This window comes from Sinocyclocheilus grahami, unplaced genomic scaffold, assembly GCF_001515645.1.
Source record: "Sinocyclocheilus grahami isolate Dianchi unplaced genomic scaffold, SAMN03320097.WGS_v1.1 scaffold21.1, whole genome shotgun sequence".
Lineage (NCBI taxonomy): Eukaryota > Metazoa > Chordata > Actinopteri > Cypriniformes > Cyprinidae > Sinocyclocheilus > Sinocyclocheilus grahami.
In genome coordinates, this window is record NW_015505200.1 from 4,993,770 (window position 1) to 5,017,876 (window position 24,107).

Below are 24,107 nucleotides of genomic sequence, written 5' to 3' on the forward strand. Positions count from 1 at the left end.
CAATAATATGTGGCCAGTGTTATTTTTAAAGCCATCTTCTGTCATGTGACAATATGCTACTGTACAGATAATGTCTGTTAGTGGAGAAAGAAAATCTACTTCTGAAAAATCCAATCACTTGATTCTTTTGTAAAAAATTGTAATTTATGTATTTATATGTTCTCTTCAAAATAACATGAGAAAAAACATTGAAATATTATAATATGATAAAATATGGTAATGTAAGCATAGAGATCATTAAAATAAAAGAAAACAACAAAAACATAGAACAAAAACAAATGAAAGGATGCTGTGAAGTAGTTAGAAAAACATCAATCATCAAAGGGAAAAACAACAAAAAATAAATAAATATATATAAAAATAAATACCAAAATAAATGCATTAGGCCTAATAGTTTTGCAAAACTGGCCGTAAAATATGATGTCACTAAAGAAATTACAAATTTGGACGTTAAGAAGTGGAGGCGTGACTAAAACTTGATTGATTACAGTGAAAGCCAACAGGCCAAGAGTGGACGTTCGGAAGCGGACGAAGTTAGCCAATCGGCAACGTACTGCAAAATGTGGGCGGGATATGCTTAAACAGCTGATAGCTGAGTCGGAGGAAGGCAGAGTGCGGATGTGGGTGGGTGGGGTCGGATGTGGGAGGGGGGTCCTCACTGCAGAACACAAGATCCAGGGGGCGAGGTTGTATCCAGATCCAACTCCTCCCACCTTACATATACCTAAACGCAGAACCATAGAGAGAGAGAGAGTTGTGACAACTCCGTTCACTCCAATGGACCAGTTTTTTACAGCAATGGCGGATCGTGGAGCCGCTCAATAGTTCCCGGAAGTTAGCGCTCATACTATCAGCGTCGTAGAGATGCAGCAGAAGAGACCACTGTGATGAACTTTTAAAAGGTAAGACATTTATAGAACAAAATAATATGTAATCAGCACAGCTAATCAAATTACCCTGTGCATTAAAACAGATGATTATTAGATTATTCCTCACTTAATTAGTAGATTTACGGGATGTTGTTCATTCTCTTCATGCAGTTTCATCCATCGTTGTGTAATTTAAAAGTGATTTTGCTGGTGGGGAGTTATTAAATAGACTTAGATATATTGCAAAGGATGCAGATGGACCAAAGTGAGAATGAAAAGTTTAATGTAGGTGAGCAGTTTTCATTTCAGAATCATGCTAGGCTAAATGTCCAAAAATGGATTATATACCACTACTATATTATAGAAGTAATTACAGTAAACCTGTACATTATTACTGTATTTTATACTTAAACGTCTTAGCTACTAAAGAAGCACTGTGTTGAAGGAAGCACTGCGATGTGATGGAGCATCACTTAACCATTTCTCCTGTGTTTTTCTTCCTTCGCTATCTTGCTTTCAGAACAAGAACCACCTGAAGACTCCCTGTAAAGAGACATCACCCTCACAATGAGTCTCTTCACTGGTTTTGGCAAGTCTTTCCCTGCTCTTTGTGTCTTTGTGAAAAAGTGCCAGTTCCCTAATATGATTACATCACATTTTGTTGGTGTAATCTATAGATTGCTCCTGCTGACTATATTCAGCCTCTATATTCAGACTTCAAATGACCCAACACCTGTGAAGAAATGACGCCAACCCTTCAGAGGACTTCAGATGAAGCGGACTCTGAATAAACATACAAAACTGCTACATTTTCCTTGCATTGTAATCAACATGATAACATCATGTAACCATTGCTTTAATTTGTTCATTGTTTCTGTATATATTTAACTGTTTCTGAATACATGACGTTACTTAACTGCATGATTTCTACAGCCTAATTTTAGAACATTTCTACCATTACTTTGGCACAGTTACACCTGTTAACAGAACTCTTATTCGTAATGTAGAAACATTCATTTTCTGTAGAGCTGCTTTGAAACAATGTGTATATTAAAAAGTGCTATACAAATAAACGTGAATTGAACAAAACTTGATGCATCATTTTTTTCCTCCTCTCCAGATCAGTAGGGAAACCATACATTCACACTCCTTTCTGTGAGTGACTGGAGCACTCCCATGCAGCACAGCAAACTATAGTGGAGACTGTTCAAGGACAACATGCTTTATAGTTTATTATAAATGTATAAATAAGTGCATAACAAAAGTCAACATACATAAAATATATGATTAAATGTGTACAAATGTTTTAAGTTGTTTTAAACTGGAATATACTTCAAATATATTTTTATATATTAAAAAATGAGGGGGTGCACAAGAATCAAAAACATTGAACAAGATTAGTTTTCACTTAATAAAATATCTTTGGTATTATTACTATATTTGGAATGAATTTTCTAAGACAACAAACTTAACAGTAACCATGAGAAAATATCTTCATTTATTTGGAATGAATTTTCTAAGACAACAAACTTAACAGTAACCATGAGATTAGTAAAACGACAATGAACAGGTATATTTGTGATTGAACTTGACTAACAAGCAAGTTGTAAGAACAAACACACACACGCATATAATTACATTTATATAGAGAGGCTAAAGTTACCTTGGCAGAAGACCACGATGTCGTTTAAATAGCAAACACGGACTTTTATCACGGTAACTTCAGCCTAAAATATGTTAACAAGGCAGGTAAGGATAGCTGACCACATGAATCCTCAAATATTAGCGGATTTTATCTTTTAAAAACAACACTGATATAACTACATATATATACTACGTATACATGTAAACATTCTTTTATAAATCATGTAAATAAATTATTTTATCGTCTACTAATTACCAAAAATCACAGTTCTGTCTCTCCAACTCAATGTATTTCAATTGCCCGCTATGAGCTTCCTGGAACTATTTGAGGTCTTCGTGAATCACGTGACGATCGAGCGTTTAGGAGTTCCGTTGACGCAACTCTCTCTTTCCATGGCTCTGCCTAAACCTACCCGTCTCCACCCCCTGATCCCTAAACCTACCCGTTTCCCCCCCCTGATCCCTAACCCCCCCCCCTGATCCCTAAACCTACCCGTTTCCCCCCCCTGATCCCTAACCCCCCCCCCTGATCCCTAAACCTACCCGTTTCCCCCCCCTGATCCCTAACCCCCCCCCCTGATCCCTAAACCTACCCGTTTCCCCCCCCTGATCCCTAACCCCCCCCCCTGATCCCTAAACCTACCCGTTTCCCCCCCCTGATCCCTAACCCCCCCCCCTGATCCCTAAACCTACCCGTTTCCCCCCCCTGATCCCTAACCCCCCCCCCTGATCCCTAAACCTACCCGTTTCCCCCCCCTGATCCCTAACCCCCCCCCCTGATCCCTAAACCTACCCGTTTCCCCCCCCTGATCCCTAACCCCCCCCCCTGATCCCTAAACCTACCCGTTTCCCCCCCCTGATCCCTAACCCCCCCCCCTGATCCCTAAACCTACCCGTTTCCCCCCCCTGATCCCTAACCCCCCCCCCTGATCCCTAAACCTACCCGTTTCCCCCCCCTGATCCCTAACCCCCCCCCCTGATCCCTAAACCTACCCGTTTCCCCCCCCTGATCCCTAAACCCACCCATCTCCATCCCCTAGATGTGGATCTTACCCCGCCCCCTGGATCTTTGTTCTGCAGTGAGGGACTACTGGATGGAGGAGACGACGACAATCAGGCATCATGCGATTTTTGTCAAGTCTCCTTTGGGCAGCTCTTTTGATCGAACAGGTAAGACGTAAGAAAACACTAAAGAATCCGTATGCTTTTTGGTGCGTTTCTCAACAGGTCTGTCCCCAGTTAGTTAGATTTTTCCCGATGAGGACTAGCTACATGCTATGTAAGCTTAGCTTGCGGTGGACTTCAGTAGGATGTGCTCGTGTATGTTTTGGGGCCGCGCGGCCGAGTTGCTCATGACACAACACTGATCGAACGAGCGACAAACTCATTTTCGCTGGATCACCATTAACGATAAGCCTTTATTTTAATGTGGTTATTTATTTTGCATGCAATGATACTGTACACCGAAAATGTTAAAACGTAAAATTTTATCGGAAAAATAATGTAAAAACACTGTCGTTTGAAAACGGTGAGTTGCCTTACTATATACAGTACCTTACCAAAATATATTTATGTTTAGTAAGAAGTATGAATTTCCTGAAAAAGTAATAGTGGAAGTAAGGCAATACATACAAATTATAACAATATTTTACAGTTAAAATGCTGACTTTGTTGGGATTCCCTGTGTGAACAACCACATTTGTTTAGATTTTAAGAATGTAGTGTATTCTTTTTTTTTCTGCTACCAGTTATGCACATTGGAGTATTATGTTGCATTTTAGTTTATTTGGTTCATGTTTATAGAATTATTTTAGTGTCATATATTAACCTGATTATGTGTTGTGTTTGTGTGGGTGACAGTCAGCTCTGTCTTTATGTAATTATTGTCCACAGTTGCTGGAAAGACCGATTATGATGATCTGTAAGTCATCATATGGCTTTTCATCGTACTTTAATGGCCATTTCATTGTACTTTTGTTTTGTTATTATCAGATATATTTACTTAGATGTTATAAGAACATGTCAACACACACACATATGCATTCATGTAATTAATGCTTATAACATCATATAAATAATTAAACTCTACTTAAAATATTAAATTATTCATTTAATGAACAGTGTAATATATTAATAATCTCAGTAACACTAAAGCAAAAACAACACAATTTCTAAACATGTGGTCCTGCATGTTGTTGAACTAAAAACAGTTAGTAAATGAAAGTCAAACATTTGCAGACATTAGAACTTTATGCAAGTTCATGTCACCTATTTACTACAGATGTATACACGCACTTCTCTCCTTTTGCCTAGGTTCCCCTCTTTGCACAGCATTCTTATGCACAAACCTGTTAACCTATGCAGTATCTATTCTGATTCACAGGTTTTAGGTGAATATGGCATGGCACATTTCAGCGACGGGGGCAACAGTAAAGGCAAAGATTACTGCATATTCTTCAACTCTCAGTGGGCTCGACTACCTCAGGACCTCAGTAAAGCAGTTAGTAGCAATTTACATTTTATACACACACACACACACACACAAATTGAAAACCCCAAATCTTTTACTGTTGGCTTTCAAATCAATTGTAGCCTTTCCAACAAAACCCCTGCTGTACATGAAACTGCAGTTACAATTTGGATGCAATTTAGTATCACAGTGCTGCCACTCATTCACCCTTTATTGTTTTCCTCAGGCACGGCTGCAGACGTATGATCTCACCATCTCTGTGCTGTGCTCCCCCACTGATGTACCTGAGGGTGGCTTCCCAAACAGCATCCCAATGGTGATGAGAGGAAATTGCACTTTCTATGAGAAAGTCAGATTGGCCCAGATCAATGGTGCCAAGGGACTTCTGATTGTCAGCAAAGATAGACTGGTAACACATCATAACACCATTAATGGCGCCATGAACATTCGTCGAAACATTTTTACATGAGTCACACATAAATGAACTTGTTTGAAATGATTTACAGACTCCACCCTCAGGCAACAAGTCCCAGTATGAGGAGATAGGCATCCCAGTGGCCTTGCTAAGCTATAAAGACATGCTGGACATCAGTAAGGTAAGTTCAGAATCACTTAAACACATAGCATTTTGTAATCACAAAGGCAACAACAACAAAAAGTGTGTCTCTAGACGTTTGGGGAGAAAAGGCAGGTGGCCATGTACGCACCCAAAGAACCAGTGGTGGACTACAACATGGTGCTCATCTTCCTGATGGCGGTGGGCACGGTGGCTGTCGGAGGATACTGGGCTGGCAGCAGGGACATTAAAAAGTAAGAATTGTGCCCTTGTAACAGTTTGAACCCTTGAGGCACAGGTTGCAAGATAAATTATTGATAAAGCTGACAGCCTGCAGAATTTATTTAACTAAACTCACATCTGTGTGCCTTTAGACGTTACATGAAGCACAAGAGGGACGACAGTGCTGAGAAACAAGACGAGGAGACCGTTGACGTCACCCCCATCATGATTTGTGTGTTTGTGGTCATGTGTTGCTCTATGCTGGTGCTCTTATATTTCTTCTATGATCAATTGGGTAAATAAATGATTCGGTTGTTATTGCCTTTTAATAAACTGTTAGCATTTTGTTTGATCTTGATGATTTAATTGATTCCTCACCCTTTCTCTCAGTGTATATGACTATCGCGACGTTCTGTCTGGCATCTGCCGTTGGTCTGTACAGCTGTCTTTGGCCTTTTGTCCGAAGAATACCGTTTGGGAAATGCAGGTTAGAGATGTGCATGAGAAAGACTAGATAAGATTCTTTTTGGTTTTGTATTGAAGGAAATGCTTTGTGTTGACAGGATACCTGAGAATAACCTGCCATACTGCCACAAGCGGCCACAGGTGCGCATGCTGATCCTTTCAGCCTTCTGTATAGGAGTCAGTGTCACTTGGGGAGTTTTCCGCAACGAAGACCAGTAAGAATAGTAAAAAAAAAAAAAAAGCACTTTAGGTTTTGACACTTTCAGCACTATTACAGTGTCTGATCAAATCTCATGTTTCCTAGGTGGGCGTGGATACTTCAGGATGCGTTAGGCATCGTGTTCTGTCTCTACATGCTGAAAACAATCAGGCTGCCCACTTTCAAGGTGAGTTTAAAATGTCGATGGATGCTGCCGATTGCCAGTGTAACATCTTTAGGATGTGGAGATGATACATTTCTTCTCGTTGTAGGCCTGCACTCTGCTGTTGGTCGTGCTGTTCGTGTATGACGTGTTTTTTGTTTTCATAACACCACTCTTAACTGAGGTATGAGATTTTTAAACTAAAACTGATGGAAGGATAAAATTGAATTTGATATTATTTTGCATATTTTTGTGTGTTATGTGCAGAGTGGGGAAAGTATCATGGTCGAGGTAGCAGCTGGTCCATCGGATTCCTCTACTCATGAGAAGGTAGGAAGGTGTTTTTTTGAATTGGCATACATTTAAATACATATCTGTAATATTTTTTTGGTGTCAAATTTGGCTCCTCTTTCTTCATTAGCTTCCCATGGTGCTGAAAGTGCCCAGGTTGAATTCATCTCCTCTGGTCCTGTGTGACCGGCCCTTTTCTCTCCTGGGCTTTGGGGATATCTTGGTACCAGGTAATGTCACTACTGTTGTTGCATCAGCTGCACGATAAACAGATTTCCAGGGTTCATGGAAAGAAAACAGTGATGCACCAAAATATTTTTTTTTTGACCAAAACCAAAATTAGTGTTCATTTAGCCAAAAATATTTTTTTTGGTCACGGTAAAATGCATCCACACTGCTGACATTTTACCTGTTGTAGCTTTTCCATGCTGTGTGCATGAAAAAGATGATAATGCTATTTCATGTTTCGGAAAGTCTTTTTCGAGTATGGCCCTGTATGACGTCATAAAGGGTGGAATCCCTTGTATGGGCACTTCTCCCGGAAGAGCACGCGTACACGTCAACCAGAGCGAGAGCAAGTGCAGCCCATCAACGCGCTGCACAGGACTTGCTCGAGAAGGATTTGTCATTTTGTTTTTAGACCTTGCTCAGCTTCTCAAAGAACCCAGTGTTAAGGGAACAGTGGATGCAGTTTGTTTCTCTGGGGCAGCAATGGAGTTGTGCAAATGTGTTTGTTTGTTCCCGGCATTTCGGTGACAAATGTTTTATAAACAAATTAAATAATTTAAGTCCATAATGTTTTTGTTCCTGTTTTATTTATGTCGATGTCACAGCTTGCAGACGATCGCTGTGCAAAAGCTTTGCGTGCTTGTGACTCTTTAGCTCCGCCCACAGCACGCCTCCAGGAGCTCGACTGTTTTCGGAGAGAAACGTAAAGCTGTATCTGTCTTTTATAAATCTGATAAAACTAAAGACTCTTCGGAGATATGAAGGATGCAATACTACTCTATAGGTCTGGGGTGCCCAACCCTGCTCCTGGCGATCGACTGTCCTGCAAAGTTCAGCTCCAACCCTAATCAAACACACCTGATGCAACTAATTAGGGTCTTCAGGATCATTTAAAAATTAAAGGCAGGTGTCTTTGATTAGAGTTAGAGCTAAACTTTGCAGGACAGTCGATCGCCAGGAGCAGGGTTGGGCACACCTGCTATAGGTACTCAAGATTACCATGAGATTGGCAGAAACTGTTATGTCCCCTTTAAATGTCACTGTTTTGGTTAATGGTTTTGGCCATTAATATAATTTAATTTAATTGCATTATTATTATTTTTATATTTTAGCCGAATATTTTTGGTTGCCGAAATTTTTATATTTTTATCTTTGAAATAAAATGAAAATATTAGGCAAGCTTAGTTGTCTGGCTCTGATTATCAACCCTGATATAAAGATGTTATTGATGATATATAGACAAAAGAAATCAATGCTTGTATCTGATTTCTTTGAATTCAGACTTTGCCATCCTTCTGTTTTTTCTCTTTCTTTCTTTTAAGTCATCTTGCACTTTTTAATAATGACATTTTGTTTCTTCAGGTCTGCTGGTAGCATATTGTCACAGATTTGACATTCTCATGCAGACTTCTCGAATATACTTTCTGGCCTGCACTATTGGTAAGACACTGACTACCTTTTAAATTCAGATATGTTGTATGTGGTAATACACTGGCTGACAAACTTTATAGCAGTGTTTTTATTTTCAAGCTTTTATTTAGTTATTTGGTATCTTTAACGCATGTACAGTATATTGTGCCTCTCATTTAAAGACTCTGATCTGTTTGTTTAGGCTACGGCATTGGTCTTCTCATCACATTTGTGGCTCTGGCGCTGATGCAGATGGGTCAGCCTGCCCTCTTATACCTGGTGCCTTGCACGCTCCTCACCAGCCTTGCGGTGGCACTGTGGCGTAAAGAACTGCCTTTGTTCTGGACAGGAAGTGGATTTGTGGTGAATACCAGTTTGATATGAGTGCCTTCTTCAGTCGGAAAAGTTCTAGGGTTATGTACGGTTACTAGACTTACAGTTGAGTAAATTCACCCACGTGTTTTTGTTCCGCTCTTAATTTGCTCTCATTTTTACTGTGGGCGTTTTCTTTAAAAGAGGGGTTCGGTGTCAACCTTGGGAAGAAAACGGTCGTTTCCAATATGTCCTTAACACAAAATCTACACCCTTTGATTTCACAGACATTTGTTGAAAATGTTTAGAAACATATACAGCATAGATCTCTGAGATCCTGAATGGAAACTCCTGTAGTAAAAGGAGATTTTACAGAGATTTTGAAGACTTTAGACAAATGCCTGTTTGACTGAACTTATTATATCTAATTGTATTTCTTTAAACCACAGTATGAGGAATTGCTGTGCTACGGACTGATATACACGAGTTAAAACCACCGTTTGATAAACACCAGATCTCTCCTGTACTGTAGGTCTGGTAAGAGATCTGTGTGTGCCAGAAGAGGGCTCATGTTTCATTTCCTCAGCTCTTTAGCTAACAGTGTTCTAGCTTTTAATCTAATAATCGGCCTGGAGATTTGTTGGTCTTGAGTTAATCTGTGGTGGTTTCATGTACAAGAAGATCCGTGTTATCTCCTCTGATTTTTTGCTTCTTCACTAAGTTACAGATCAGAAGCCGTTTTTTAAGTGATTCAAACATTTTTCTTTTGCTTTAAATTGCAATTGCATTGGTATTACTGTCTGTATTTTTATATACACTGCCATTCAAAAGGGGGCGTTTTTAATAATTTTGGAAGAAGTCATCAAGTCTGCATTAATTTGATCAAAAGTACAATTTAAAATAATTGTTTCCTATTTGAATATATTGTGAAAATTTAATTTATTCCTGTGATGAATTTTCAGCAGCCATTACTCCAGTCTTCAGTGTCACGTGGTTCTTCGGGAATATGCTAATGCGATGCTCAAGAAAGATATTTTTTTTGTAAATTATCAGTGTTGAACATGTTGAAATGCTGCTCAATGTTTTTCGGTTTTTCAAGTTTTGAATGGTAGTGTGTATATATTAAAGGGGTCATATGATGCTGCTAAAAACAGAACAGTTCTTTATAGATCAGTCCTGTCTTACTGCCGCAAATCTATTTTGTGTTCCTTGAATTAATTTATTAAGAACGACTGGAGACGGATTGGAGATGCTTTTATTTTGCGTTATAAGTCTTCTGCATGCCATATTTTTTCAACGGTTTTCAAAAAGTGTTGGGGGGTAGGGGGGTCCCCTCGGTAAAAAATCGCTTTCCGTTGAGTTCCCTCTCTCTCGTCGGGCCTTCGGAATCGTCCTAACCTCTCTGCGGTACGATTCGTACCATACGAACACCTTGTTAGCGACGAAATATTATTAAAAATGTCTGGAACATTTGAGTATTTTATATGGTTGCATTGCAAAAAAATAAACTGCATTATAAAATTCCACGTTTTTCATGATCCACAAGACTAATTTTCAATTCTGGGCGAACTAACCCTTTAAGTTGCACGGGAACCCCACATATCTACGTCACGATGTGGGAAGATTTGCATAATGCCGCCCAAATGTTCACGCAAAGAAGGAAAGCATAACTTTTATTCTGTGAATGCGCTGAGTGATTCGTTGTGAAAGCGAAACTACTTTGTTTGGTCTTCCAAAAGAGGACGATATCTGCTTTGTCATGCCTGGAGCTGATCTGTGCTGGTCGCTGAGGAAATACTACAACTTCACGCTGTGGATCGCCGGATCAGCTTTCACCGTGGACGAAGCGGAGTCCAGCCCGGGGTCATCCCACGCTCCTTCGTCGAATCCGCCGCCTCTGCTCGCTCTAGCCCTCCGCCTCTGCTCACTGTAGGCCGCCGTGGTGTTTTTTGTTTTTTTCACATTGTTGTAGCGCTTTGGGTGTGAGAAAAGCGCATTATAAATAAAATGTATTATTATTATTATTATTATACAATTTCTATTTTAAATAAATGCTTCTGAGCTTTCTATTCCAAGAAACCTGAAAAAAGATAAGATTTTAAGACATTAAAACTTCAAACACTGATGTTTCATGTAATAAATGTTATTATAATAATATTTCAGATTAGAATATTTTGATCAAATAAATGTGGTGAACATAAGAGACTTTTAAACGTTGACTGCTTATAAAACACACCGTTCCACGGCCTTCCAGATTTGGTCTCTCCAGGTTTTGCGCTCCTCTCCGGAGGAGGTGTGAAACTCATACATCTCTGGAGTGTCTGAGGAGGCTGAGATCAGAAACAAGGCCTTCTCGTCATGAGCCACATCACGCACAATGAGCTTCAGCAGTGAGATCACCGCAGGCTTACCGTCCTACAGGAGCACATTAGACAGCTGACATTTAATGATAATGACAACTGTAAACTAGACATAAACGTCAAGCCAAATTATTACATTCTGCTCACCAGAGAGGCAAAGGTAAGTCGCTGATCTTTCTCCAGTAACAGCAGCAAAACATCTGACAACAGCAAGACAAGGACATCTAAAGGCATATGAGAGAAAATACTAATGTCAGTTAGTTATCAGATGAGCAAAGCAAAATTACAGATAATTACAGGAAAAACTAAGCAAAATGGCCTACAGCATCAGAACCCGAGTTGATGGGAAATAACAAGAGATGAAAATGCTAATTAAACTATAATGTTTTAATGAATTTCTATTAAAGGTGCTGTATGTAGGATTGACACCGAGTGGTTGAACTAGGTATTGCAGTTCAAATTCAAAATATTGGGAGAGGGTTTTTTCACCCGGCCCCTCCTCCTCAGACTTGATGCACACGCAGGTTGCTAGATTGACTACACCAGGGCTGTCCAAACTCGGTCCTGGAGGGCCGGTGTCCTGCAAAGTTTAGCTCCAACCCTAATTAAACACACCTGAACCAGCTAATCAAGCTCTTACTAGGCATAGAAACTTCCAGTCAGGTGTGTTGAGGCAAGTTGGAGCTAAACTCTGCAGGACACCGGCCTTCCAGGACCGAGTTTGGACAGCCCTGGACTACACCAACAGGAATGAGCACACTTGACGATAAATGAAATGAAATACGTTGTGTTTTCCGCCAACTGGCAACCCGGGGTGCCGAAATACAATTGGGTAAACTGGCAGTGGGCAGGTTTCACAAACCAAAACAGAGACCGACATTCCGGCCCGGAACGCACATTTTCAAAGGAGAATAACTGACTGTAGCATTGTTTTTCAGATAAACAAGTATGTTAACTTAGCATGTTTCTTAAATATCTGCAAACATATGGTATTTTTATGCTTTAGTAGAGTCAAAAACTAACATACAGCACCTTTAATAAGTCCAGTGATAATGGATCTGTTATTGGTAGAGTGATCACCTTTGCTTTTGTTAGAAGTTAGCCTCCAGTTGAGAACGCCCTCATGAAGCAGCCTCCTCTCACCCTGCAGCATGTCCTCTCTGCGGAACACTCTTCCGTGGGTCATCTTGACCTGGGACTTGGGCTCCAGCTTACTGCTCAAGTCCCTCAGCCGTGCTGCTTTCTCAAACTCGTCAACGTGGGTATTTACTTGTGAGATGGTGTTTTTCAGCAGTTCCAGACCTTGTACAAGGTTCCTATGCTCCTCTGAGTCAACTTGAGATGTTGAATAACATTTAAAAAAAACCTTACTGACCCCAAACTTTTAAACATTAAGTGTAACTTTTTTGGAGTTACATTTACATAAACTATATAGTTTATACTATATATAAACTATAAAAACTCAAAACAAAACATATTGTTTTCTTGAAAGAAAAATAAAACTACTTAATTTAAAAACCGTACCTGTAGTGTATTTAATGACACGTTCAAACAAAACTGGATACTTTGTGATACGCTGTGTTATAAGGAGAATAATCTCTGGTATTCCTAATCTCCGCAAGATAGACATCTGACATACTTTCTGAGGACAGAAAATGGTGTTGTTATCAGAAAGTGAAATTATTAATTGAATATTATTTATTAAAAAAAAGAATATTATAAAACAATTTCAAGAAGTTCTTTTAAAACTTGACAACAAAAGGTCAGATCTTACTCGTATAAAACTCTGGAACTTCTTGTTGTTTTGCATCAAGTCTTTGTAGAAGCTGACTGCATCGGTGTGGTGACTGCAGAACACTCCATAGCAGTATTGCAGTCTGTCTCTTATTTCACCTGAAAACTACACACACAATCATACATGCAGAACAGAGAGTAGTACCATTGTTAAAAGCAAAAGATTTTTATAACAACGCCAAAGGTTAATAAATAAATATTCAGGATATTTACACACCAAAACTTTTAAAATCAGTAACGAACACTGCTTCATTTACTCATACATTACCATTGAAATGTTTGGTGTCAGATTTTTTTCAATGTTTTTGAAAGAAGTCTCTTATGCTCAGCATATGCTATATTTATTTTATCAAAAATATAATAATATTGTAAAACATTATAACGTTTCTATTTTAATATATTTTAAAATTGATGAATACTGATGAATTTTCAGCTGCCATTGCTCCAGTCTTAGGTGTTACACAGTTGTTCTAGCAATGTGGTTCATTATATTTACTACGAACATACTCCACCAAAAAAAATAAAAAAATTCTCAAGGTAAAGCCTAACAAAAAATGTTTTAGTAAAATGCTTGAATACTTTGATAATTTGTTATATAATGCAATGACATTAATACATTAAGTACAGCTTGAGTATCCAAATACTTTTTGGGGCCATTGTATGGCAACCTAATTTAATTTTGAAACAATAATTCCATTCATTTCAGGAAGCACCTGCTGCTTAGCTCAGCTCTGGGGAATGTGGACTCAAAGATCATATGAAGGACAACAGCTATAACTGACAGTTTGGTGATCCAAAGCATGCAGCTTGAGAAATCAAAGTCTAATCCAGATCAGTAATTGGTCTTTGTTGTATAACTAGCTATTGATCCTCAAGCCTTTAAGGCATATACATCTGGAATATTGGGAATCCTACAGTAGATATATAATAAAGATACCTGTGCCATAAGAATGTCTCCAATTCTGTGGATGCAGTAATTCTGGGTACTGCCTGGCTCCAAGGAATCGATTCTTCGCTGTTTAAGGTGGTTGAGGAAAAGCTGGTGTACCTGCAGCAGGCTATACACCTGTGGAAATAGTCTTTCCAGCTGTGTCTCATCCATTTGCAGGGTCTCACGCAGTTCCCGCACGTATACGCCCAAAACCAGCTTTAGCATCCGCACATGGTTTATTTCTGTCTGAATCAGCTCTGTCATGATAATGATAACACACTTTTAAAAGATCACGTACACTGCAAATTATTAACTTTTCTATGACAATGAGACAAAAAAGACGTAACAAAAACATGTACCATGTATTACATCCTGTCTTTTAATGTCCTCTTTGGACAAGTCTTTTAAATATTGCTGGTCAACAGCTAAACTCCAGGTGGGAGCCTCAAAGTCCCGAGCATCTGCTTCCAAATCTTCACGTAGCGCATTATAAAGTCCATCTGTGTAGAAGAGGAGTAAATATATATTTCCCTTAACATCAACAAACAAATCTGTGATCGTGACACGTTTAAATCACATTTAAACACACTACAGTAGCTAAACAAGTTAAATATCCAACCATCAATACTGATGGTGTCAGCAGAGTATGTCAACTGGAAATTTGAATCTTCTGCCAAGGGCTTGAATCTCACAGAATCTATTTCTTCCATCTTATGTTCTGAAAAACAAAATGACAGCCAGAAGGCTATTAAAATGGGCAAGAAAAACTGTTGGAAAACTCTAAATAAACTAGCAAACAAAGGTGAAGGTGAAACATCTCATTTCTGTGCCACCAAACAGAATCATAAAAATAAATAAATAATAATCATTCTAATATGCTGATTTGGTGCCAAATTTGCGCTGCTTAATATTTTTGTGGAAACAGTGATACATTTTTTCATGATTCTTTGATGAATAGAAAGTTCAAAAGGACAGCACTTATTTGAAACAAAAATCTTTTGTAACATTATTAATATCTTTACCGTAACTTTTGATCAATTTAATGTGCCCTTGCTGAATAAAAATAATTTCTTTCCACAAAAAAACAAACAAACAAAAACTTAATGACCCTAAAACTTATGAACAGTGTAAACATCAGTTGAGCAAATGTTGCTGTTTCACGAGAAAAATAATTTTAAAGCAGATATACTGTTAATACAGTTCCTGCCCAGAATGCCAGAGCACTGACCTGTGGCTGGAGTGATAACCAGAGGAGGTGAAAGGCTGGAGGATGCAGATTTATCTGTGCGGTAAGAGGGTCATGCCTGGTATGTCATGGAGCAGATAGGCCTACAGCCAAAGGAAGGAGGAATAATCTCTGTCTGAGCAAAGGAGCAGAAAGTCAGCTTTGGGTTTTTGGATCTGCTACTTAAAAAAACATTCAGATCAAATGCAAATTCCTTAAAATATTTTGTGCCTCACAGGACCACGGTGCTACATAAATACAGACACACAACAATGGACTGTAAATATACTATATATAAATAATTACCTATACAAACTGGAGAGTACAAACTGTACAAATGCTTCACATAAATACTTTACATACTTTACAATTAATCTAATATATTAGTTTAAGTGTGGCATGCATGAGGACACAAATGTCATTAAAACTGATTTTTAAAAAAACAAACTCTGAGACCGTTATTCATTATACAAGACATTAGTGCTTTAAATAGATCCATATTTACAACATTAGACCTAAGTAAGTTCAAGCCTAGTTCCGCAGATTTTGCCTTTATATCTATGATGGCCTATTAAAGGTCGTATGTGACTATGGCTGTGCAGGTGAAGGTGACAGAAGTGTGTTTGACATGAACACTTCTGGTGAACATATGACATGATCTGCTTTGATTTGTCTTCAGCACACGCGCATGCTGCAGTGGAGAACTGATCAAAGGAATGCATGAACATTATATGACAAACTGATATAATGTAATAAAATATAGATCTTGAATACAATATAAGCCATTTTAGATAAAAGTATCCGCCAAATGCAGTGCATCAATAGCATGCTAGTAGACACAGACAAAAGAAATAAAGGGGTGGTGCTACTGTACTAGTCCAGTTCACTGCTTGGAAATCAGGATATTGAAACTAATCTGGTTCTCTGAAACGGCAAACTGGTTTTGGTTTGTCAGATTCCTACACTCTTGTCAGACAAGGTCAAAGAGTAAAAGACACATGACTTTGCAGAAAACAAGATTTATTTTTCCCCCTTTTGCATGGATATTTATTTTTAAACTGGTTTAGAGGGATTCAGAGGGAAGTAAAAATGCAGATGTGTAGATAAATAATCAAAGTTGCCTTATCTGAGATATGAAATGTTTCTTACTGTTTCCAGTATGCAAGGCATAAACTAAGCACACAAACCCACCAGCCAAATGTACACATAGGAGTATTATTATATAATTGTATATACTTATAATTACACTACAAAAGTTTGGTGACAGTAATTCATTTTTTTATCAATTTCAAAGAAATGCCGTTCTTTCTGTTTATCAAAGGATTCTGAAAAAAATTATCACTGTTTCCACATAAATATTTATGTTTCAACATTCATAATAATAAAAAATGTTTCTTGAGCACCAATCAGCATATTAGAATGATTTGATCAGACTGAAGACTGGAGTAATGTCTGCAGAAAATTCAGCTTTGCCATCACATAGTATTTATAATAGTATTTCGCTATATTAGTTTTATAGTATTTTTGTATTGTATGTTTATTATATCAAATATATGCCTTGGCGAGCATAAAGGACTTTCAAGAAAACATTAAAAAAAAATTTTTACTGACCCCAAACTTTTGAATGGCAGTGCTTACAGTATATGGTTACAATGTCACTATTTTAATCACCTTCAAGTAGTTTTGCAGTCCACCTCAGAAACAGTTCTGAAGACTTTTTCAAATGTTCAAAAATCCCATGTAGTCTTTTAAAGGATTAGTTAACTTCCAGAATAAAAATGTCCTGATAATTTACTCACCCCATGTCATCCAAGATGTTCATGTCTTTCTTTTTCAGTCACAAAGAAATTAAGGTTTTTTGAGGAAAATATTCCAGGATTTTTCTCCATATAATGACAATTATACATAAAATATATAATAACAATAAAAATGTATATACTTTTTAACCAACGTTGTTTATATACTTTGTAAACAACGTCTTGCATTAGCTCGACATCACGCATAACGTAGTCATGTTGAAAAGGTCACGCATAGGGTTGCAAAGGGGTGGAACATTTCCGGAAACTTTCCATGGGAACTTCGTCTGGGGACTTTTGGAAATATTCCAAGTTTGAAACTTACCAGGAATGTATGGGAATTTACGGGAATTCATTTATTGAAAATTTGAGGAAATTTATAAAACTATCATATACAAACATTTAGTTTGATCATAGGCTCACATGCATGCAAACTTATACAAATAAAAAAAAAAGACATTTTGGGATTTTTGGGGGGGAAATCAGGATTTATTGATGAATGAAAACTTGTGAACAGTGTTTATTCAAAATAGAAATCTTTTCTAACAATATAAGTCTTTACTATTACTTTTTATTAATTAACACATCCTTGTTGAATAAAAGTATTAATTTATTTCAAAAAAAGAGAAAAGATACTGACCCCAAACTTTTGAATGGTAGTGTATTGTTAAAAAAGGATTTCTATTTTAAAAACGCTGTTCTTTTTTTAACTCTTTATTCATCAAAGAATCCTGAAATAAGAATCACTTATAATAAAAAAAAATAATTAAACAGCACAACAAAGTTTCCCAAATTGATTATAAATCAGCAAATTATGATTTCTGAAGAATCACGTGACACTGAAGACTGGAGTAATGATGTTCAAAATTCAGCTTTGCATCACAGAAAAACATTATATTTTAAAGTATATAAAAACCCGAAAAACATTATTTTAAATTGTAATACCAGTAATACTGCACAATATTACAGTTTTGTTCTGTATTTTTGATCAAATAAATGAAGGCTTAATGAGCAAAAGATATGCAATGTTTAAAACATTAAAATAGAAATGTTGGGAGGATCATTTTTAGACTTCTGTTTTATTATCTCACCTAAATGTTTGCTCCAGTCTATGGTTTGTTCAGTTAGTGTATTTGTTTTTACAATGGTATAGTATTGTATAGTATTTAGTTGCACAGTATATTACACACAGCACAAGGAAGTAAAACATTTTTTTTGTAATATTCATGTAATTTACATGAATACTTACCAAGATGGACATTTTGATATTTTGTGTGCAGGATTTAAGAAATGATCTGTTCATGTTTTATGGAGGAAAGCACAGTGCATGTAGGGGGTGTGGCCTCAACAGTCCTGCAGTAAGCAGCGTGCTGTGTGCATGTGATTGAGCAGTGTGTAGGGTAGAAATTAGGGCTGCACAATAAATCGCATGCGATATTTAACGCGCATCTTGTCAGTAAAGCCATTCTGTAATCAGCGGTAAATCTCCATCACGTGCGGGCTTTCACATTGAGCAGCATTAACTACACAGAGCCGTTGTTCACTGACTAGCTGCGCAAAACATGCGCAAAATATGATCGTGGTTTTGTGCAGCTTGTCAGTGAACAACGGCTCTGTGTAGTTAGTGCTGCTCAATGTGAAAGCACGCAGGTGATGGAGATTTACCGCTGATTAAAGAACCGGCTTTACTTACAAGATGCGCGTTAAATATCTAATGCGATTGATCGTGCAGCCCTAGCAGAAATTAAACTGAAATTGCATTAAATCAGGTTGTTTTAACCAAGATTATGCTGCAAGATTTTTTCTCAACTACATTTAAGTCCCCAGTTCCTGCAATTTTGCAAATTTCCAGTTTATTCCCATTAATTCCCATAGATTCCCGTTAATTCACATGGAAAGTTTCCAGTCTTGAAAATTCCCGGAATTTTGCAACCCTAGTCACACATAGGCAGAAATAGCGACCCAGTGTTTACAAAGCGAACGGGCAAAGAAAGTCAAACGCCCTTTACAAAAAAAAAGACATGAACATCTTGGATGATCTGGGGCGAGTAAACTATCAGGAAATTTTTATTCTGGAAGTGAACTAATCCTTTAATACAAGGTCATAAAAATGGCAAGAATAATTATAAAAGAATTAGAAAACTGCTGTTTGAAGTAGTTTTAGATGAACACACTGCAGGACACTGTGATGTGACTCATGTCAACTGCCCAAAGGCTTCATTCTGAAAATAGCCAAGAGAAGACAAGACAATTCACAGGAAATCCAGAGAAACATGTTGACAAATGTACAACACACTATGATATATATATATATATATATATATACACACACCATATGTTGTGTCCTAACAAAACACTAAACTTTGACTGAATGACAAAAAGAAGTGTGAGAGACATTCTTCAAATATATTCTTTTGTGTCCCACATAAGAAGGAAAGTCATACAGGTTTGAAACGACATGAGGGAGAGTAAATGATAACAGAATTTACAATTTTATGTGAACTACCCTATAATTGTAGTTGTCATATTAATAGGAAAAATTGTTTTAACAACAAGGAAAAAAATCATTTATATTTAATACACTTGAGATGACTACAGTTATAAAGAACTCAGCTGTTACAGTGACTCTAGCAACTGCTTTATCCTCAAGAAAGTCATGATACACCTTGTGAACAAACTAACAATGCTTAATAGCACTCAAACAATGTGCTCGCTTCAAACTATGTGTGCACTGCTATTCATAGAGTACACTCATTCATAAAGACTAGCATGTGTAAAGTGCATTAAGGCTAAATGAAAGAAGTAAACCAGAAGAGCAAACCTGGCCATAAACATGATTTGTGCTCCATTATAAGGTGGAGGATATTGACTAGGATGCACATTTTGTACTCAAATCCAGCTGCACCTTGATGAATGGTAGTTAAAGGCACTGACTTGCCACTTCAAATTGCTGGGAGACCAAGTAGTATGGTTGCATGGGCTGAGTCCCACTTAAATAACACTCAGCAGGTATGTAATGGCGTTTTCCTGCAGGTGGTTTCATTACTGGTCCGTTCACACTGCATGACAACTTCTGCTGCAGGCTGCACCTCCCTTGAATCATCTGCTGGATGAAGATGAATATAGCCAATCGAAATGCGGCTAAGGTTTATGCTTATCAGTCAAACGAGAAAAGCAGGCTGCCCCAGTCTGGGTAAAATAACAAACGCCCTCCTTCCTTTACACTGAGCATAAGACACATGAAATGTGACTCTTCTACCATCTTTGTTGTTCCTATAAACTAAAACCCCCAATTCTGAACTATAACACTAAATCGAGGGAGGGCATTGGTTACATTAATATTAACTGGGTTTGCACTGGTGTGATCATAGGATACAGCAGCTGCAAAATGTGAAAGGTTTTTAAACATTTAAATGCTGTAACTGATTTACTAGTCAAGTTACTGTGTGGAAAATGCCTGGCTTGCAAACCGCCTCTGACCATGAAGCCAACCTCCCCCCCTCACACATTAACAGGCCAGATCAAATACAGAAAGCCTCCCCGTTTCTCACCCCCCCCCCAAAAAAACAGATAAGCTAAAGATTACCCATAACCTTTAAAGACGCTGAACTTTAATGCTAGTCTAAGACAGGGTTTTGTGAGATTCCTGCTGAATTTGGTGAGCTCTTGATCAGAGTAAAGGGGCTGACATTACTAGAGGAATAATGGATGTATAAATTAGTAGCAGAAAGCTACATACCGAGTATGATTTTCATATTAGCATATTGAATTGAATGCTGAAGGCTTATTGCAAGCTTATTCCTTTAAACTAACAAGTACCTATTTTTGTGTTACTAGTACTTAATTTCTAATTTATTCCTTTTAATTATCAAGATTAGATATTATTAGATAACAGTATGTAATTCAATGATGGTTCATATTTTATATACAGTCACAATCACTTGTTCATGCCATCTAGTAGCACTTCTTTCTTCTACTATCCTAACAGTTATTAGTATCTATTCCTGATTTACAGTACAAGTACTTTTTTATGAGACACTAGTATCTAGCCCAATAGTTTCTAGCAATATTTCTTATCTCATTGGTTATTAAATTTATAAATAACCAAAGTCATACGATTAACAACATTTTTTTAAAAGACATTTAAAGTTAATACTAGACAAAGATTCCAAAATACACTCAGGTGCCACTTTTTAAAATACATCAGTTAAACACATCTCTGAATAAAATCATTGTCCATTTACAATAAAAACGGTGCAGTCAGTGAAATATGTTTAACAGTCATTGTAGTTGACTGTCATGAACTGCCTTTTTTATTATTTTATACTGTTCTCTGAGGTCCACTTATAATGATATTAAAAAAAAAAAGTACATCAAAAAACTTCATAATTTAGAAGTAATAGGCTATTTTCTGTCCTGTTTTGACCCCCTCATCTGAACGCTCTGTTTGAATAGGCATGGTGGATTGTAGACTGGGAAGTAAATGCCCACAGTATGATTGGCTAACAGCTGTGTATGTTTGAAAGCCTACATCCTTCACAGATGGATGGTGCTGTGATTTAGGTAAAAACGCATAAATACTCAGTATATATTTCAAACGATCTGTAATAACAGACAAAGCAATAGTGACCACATAATAAAACAGTTACTCACACTTGTGTGGTGCGACATTACTGTCAGATCCAATATATTCCACACAGCATCGTCTTTTAGTTTCAATCTTTCTGAAAATTCTGAGTTGAATTGTGCTTTGTTTGTAAAGAATCCACAGTAAAATTAAGTGAACAAAGGACCAAGTTCTTATTGACGTGGTCTGGAACTTCTTTATAAATAAAGTTCATCCACTCTTTACTAATGTTGAGATCAGAAGGAAAGCAATGCAAAGACTGTGTTTTTCCATAACCTGCACTGTTATACATTTCTGTAATTTCTACAGTTATTTACTGTATATCACCCAGTATAATACTGTAAATTTGCTCTACAGTAAATAACTGTAATACCCTTTGCATCATGGGAATTTTCTGTGACATCAAACCCCACATACAGTGAATTACTGTATTTTTATAAATGGCTTTATACTACTGTATTTACCGTAACGGCCTCTTTGGCGCCATTCTATTGAGGCTGCTTTATTTTCCTAATTTCTCACATTTGGATTGACAAGATTTGACTTCCACCGTGTCTACAACGCCGCAACAGCTTGGGACTGACTACACTGGATGTTACATCGCTTGTAATGATTGGAAAATCCGTTTGTCCTTCGTGCCAGAAATGGCACGAGCGCTTGGAGTACATCTGTACGGCATCACTTTACTGTCCGCATCCACTGTAGTATAATGGGTTCTATATTGTCTTTTGTCGAGTCTCGCCGAGCCACTCATGTCTCGGCGAAAAATATATGTACGTTTGTCTGTGTGTTGGTGTCAACATTTTTGCACACCAGTTTAACCTAGTAACAGTTTAACCCAGTAACATTTACCATGTCAACATAGCGGTAACAAACTTTACTATGGTAAACTGTGCTGTCGTTTCAAATGAGTTTTGTCAGCTTATTGAATTACCGAATTAAAATTACTTTTAACGAGCAACACTTATCTTGTATTAACATTAAGTTAACTAATGTGAAATTTTGTTCAGGTGTTAGTAGTTAATGTTGGCCAGTAGCCTATTGAGAAAATTAAATCGTATGTTAGCTAGGTTAAACAAGTTTTATGGCTAGCTGCCTTTCTAGTTTTAGCATTTGTTTGTTATAGTTTTTAATGGAATTTAAGACTTACTGCATTTTTTGTATTTGTGTTTGAAGGCAACTGCAATGAAGCATCAAGAAAGACATGAGCAGGCCAGCCACCCTGAGACTGATAATTCATGGTAAGAGAACAACTATGGTTTTGAGAGATTTGTGTATTCTATATGGGGTTTGCCTTTTAAAAGTGTGCCATTTCTACTTGTTTTTCAGAGAGGACATTTCTGTCACTAACAAAGTGGATGGTGAGCAAAGGTGGTGGCCACGTTTTGGAGCAGCACCTGGGTTTTGCAGATGGCTATGTATTCTTTGGCTGCTTATCTTTTTTCCCCATTATGTTTCTGTTGCCTAAATATTCTTTGCTAGGATATATCCAGATGATACAACATAATGCACTGCAAAATGTCCTAAGTGAGGAAAAATGAAGATGCACTGTTCCAGCATTGGAAGACTGTATTTATAAGTGTTATACATGCAATGTTTTAAATAAAGAATTTGATATTTTGTAATTATTGTGTCTGTTTTAATTGAATGCCAGTAGTACCCATGTAGGGTAAAAATAAAATGAATTCTATATAAAAATGATCAAATCTAATGAAATATATTAAAATGAATTAATTACAGTAGTATACTGATTAATTACAGTTTTCTAGTGTAAACCAAATACAGTTTGCTACTGTTAATCTTAATTACAGTAACGTACTGGCAACAGTGTTGCCAGAAAGTTACTGTAAAAACCCTTTGAAATGTCTAACAGTGTGGCACTGCACAGCGTCTTGTTTTTAGAGCCATCTTAGACCTGTGTTTGCCTCTCTCGTTATTTACACTACATGCTTGAATCGATTGAAAACTCTGATTTAGCCACACAATGATGTCATAAAGTGGCACATTCCACAACCTGTTGTTTTGGCAGATTGACATCAATATAAGCTGTTTTTAGACTAAAGAGAAAGTTTTGAGTTCTGATAGTTACAGGATGTTTTTATAGTACAATGACCTCTTATATGTCAAAAGATCAAGGGAATTTTGATTTCTCAGTTCATGACCCCATGATGGTGGTGGTTCATCTCATTTTATATATATAATAAATAATATCCCCAATTCTGACTAGGACTCCTGACTAAGACAAAGCTAAATAGAATAAAATATATACATATATATTCTATATTTACCTTTGTCTTAGAGTCCTAGTCAGAATTGGGGTTATTATAGTTACCTAAAACTTAAAAAAACATGTTACTTGAAATAAAATAAAAAATATATATAAAAAACATTTTATTTCAGCTTGTCAAAAGATCAAGGGAATTTTGATTTCTCAGTTCATGACCCCATGATGGTGGTTCATCTCATTTATATATATATATATATATATATATAAAATAAATAATATCCCCAATTCTGACTAGGCCTCCTGACTAAGACAAAGGTA

The 24,107-nt window shown here is 37.2% G+C and overlaps 2 protein-coding genes and 1 long non-coding RNA gene across 3 annotated transcripts in view; 2 read left to right on the forward strand and 1 right to left on the reverse strand.

Moving 5' to 3' along the window:
• The first annotated feature begins 729 nt into the window (after positions 1 to 729).
• LOC107557626 (uncharacterized) lies at positions 730 to 2,106 on the forward strand. The gene is made up of 3 exons (XR_001605417.1): positions 730 to 902; positions 1,390 to 1,713; positions 1,990 to 2,106. It is a non-coding gene; the product is annotated as an uncharacterized lncRNA (long non-coding RNA).
• A 1,470-nt stretch (positions 2,107 to 3,576) lies between these two features.
• LOC107557608 (signal peptide peptidase-like 2B) lies at positions 3,577 to 9,656 on the forward strand. Its single transcript, XM_016241088.1, has 14 exons — positions 3,577 to 3,683; positions 4,897 to 5,013; positions 5,210 to 5,392; positions 5,490 to 5,579; positions 5,654 to 5,793; positions 5,914 to 6,056; positions 6,152 to 6,248; positions 6,325 to 6,441; positions 6,531 to 6,612; positions 6,698 to 6,772; positions 6,856 to 6,918; positions 7,010 to 7,109; positions 8,470 to 8,547; positions 8,720 to 9,656. Exons 1-14 carry the CDS (start codon positions 3,636 to 3,638, stop codon positions 8,899 to 8,901), a joined length of 1,515 nt encoding a protein of 504 aa, XP_016096574.1. The 5' UTR covers positions 3,577 to 3,635; the 3' UTR covers positions 8,902 to 9,656.
• Positions 9,657 to 11,052: 1,396 nt separating this feature from the next.
• Positions 11,053 to 24,107, reverse strand: part of LOC107558834 (rho guanine nucleotide exchange factor 18-like) — a 14,203-nt gene continuing 1,148 nt past the window's right edge. The window contains exons 2-11 of the mRNA XM_016242524.1: positions 15,143 to 15,275; positions 14,534 to 14,632; positions 14,274 to 14,414; positions 13,921 to 14,171; positions 12,964 to 13,089; positions 12,714 to 12,831; positions 12,270 to 12,524; positions 11,337 to 11,413; positions 11,241 to 11,244; positions 11,053 to 11,159 (exon numbers count right to left, since the gene is read on the reverse strand). Of these exons, the coding sequence (XP_016098010.1) occupies positions 11,053 to 11,159; positions 11,241 to 11,244; positions 11,337 to 11,413; positions 12,270 to 12,524; positions 12,714 to 12,831; positions 12,964 to 13,089; positions 13,921 to 14,171; positions 14,274 to 14,414; positions 14,534 to 14,624 (1,170 nt within the window). The 5' untranslated portion in view covers positions 14,625 to 14,632; positions 15,143 to 15,275. The remainder of the gene's footprint in view (positions 11,160 to 11,240; positions 11,245 to 11,336; positions 11,414 to 12,269; positions 12,525 to 12,713; positions 12,832 to 12,963; positions 13,090 to 13,920; positions 14,172 to 14,273; positions 14,415 to 14,533; positions 14,633 to 15,142; positions 15,276 to 24,107) is intronic.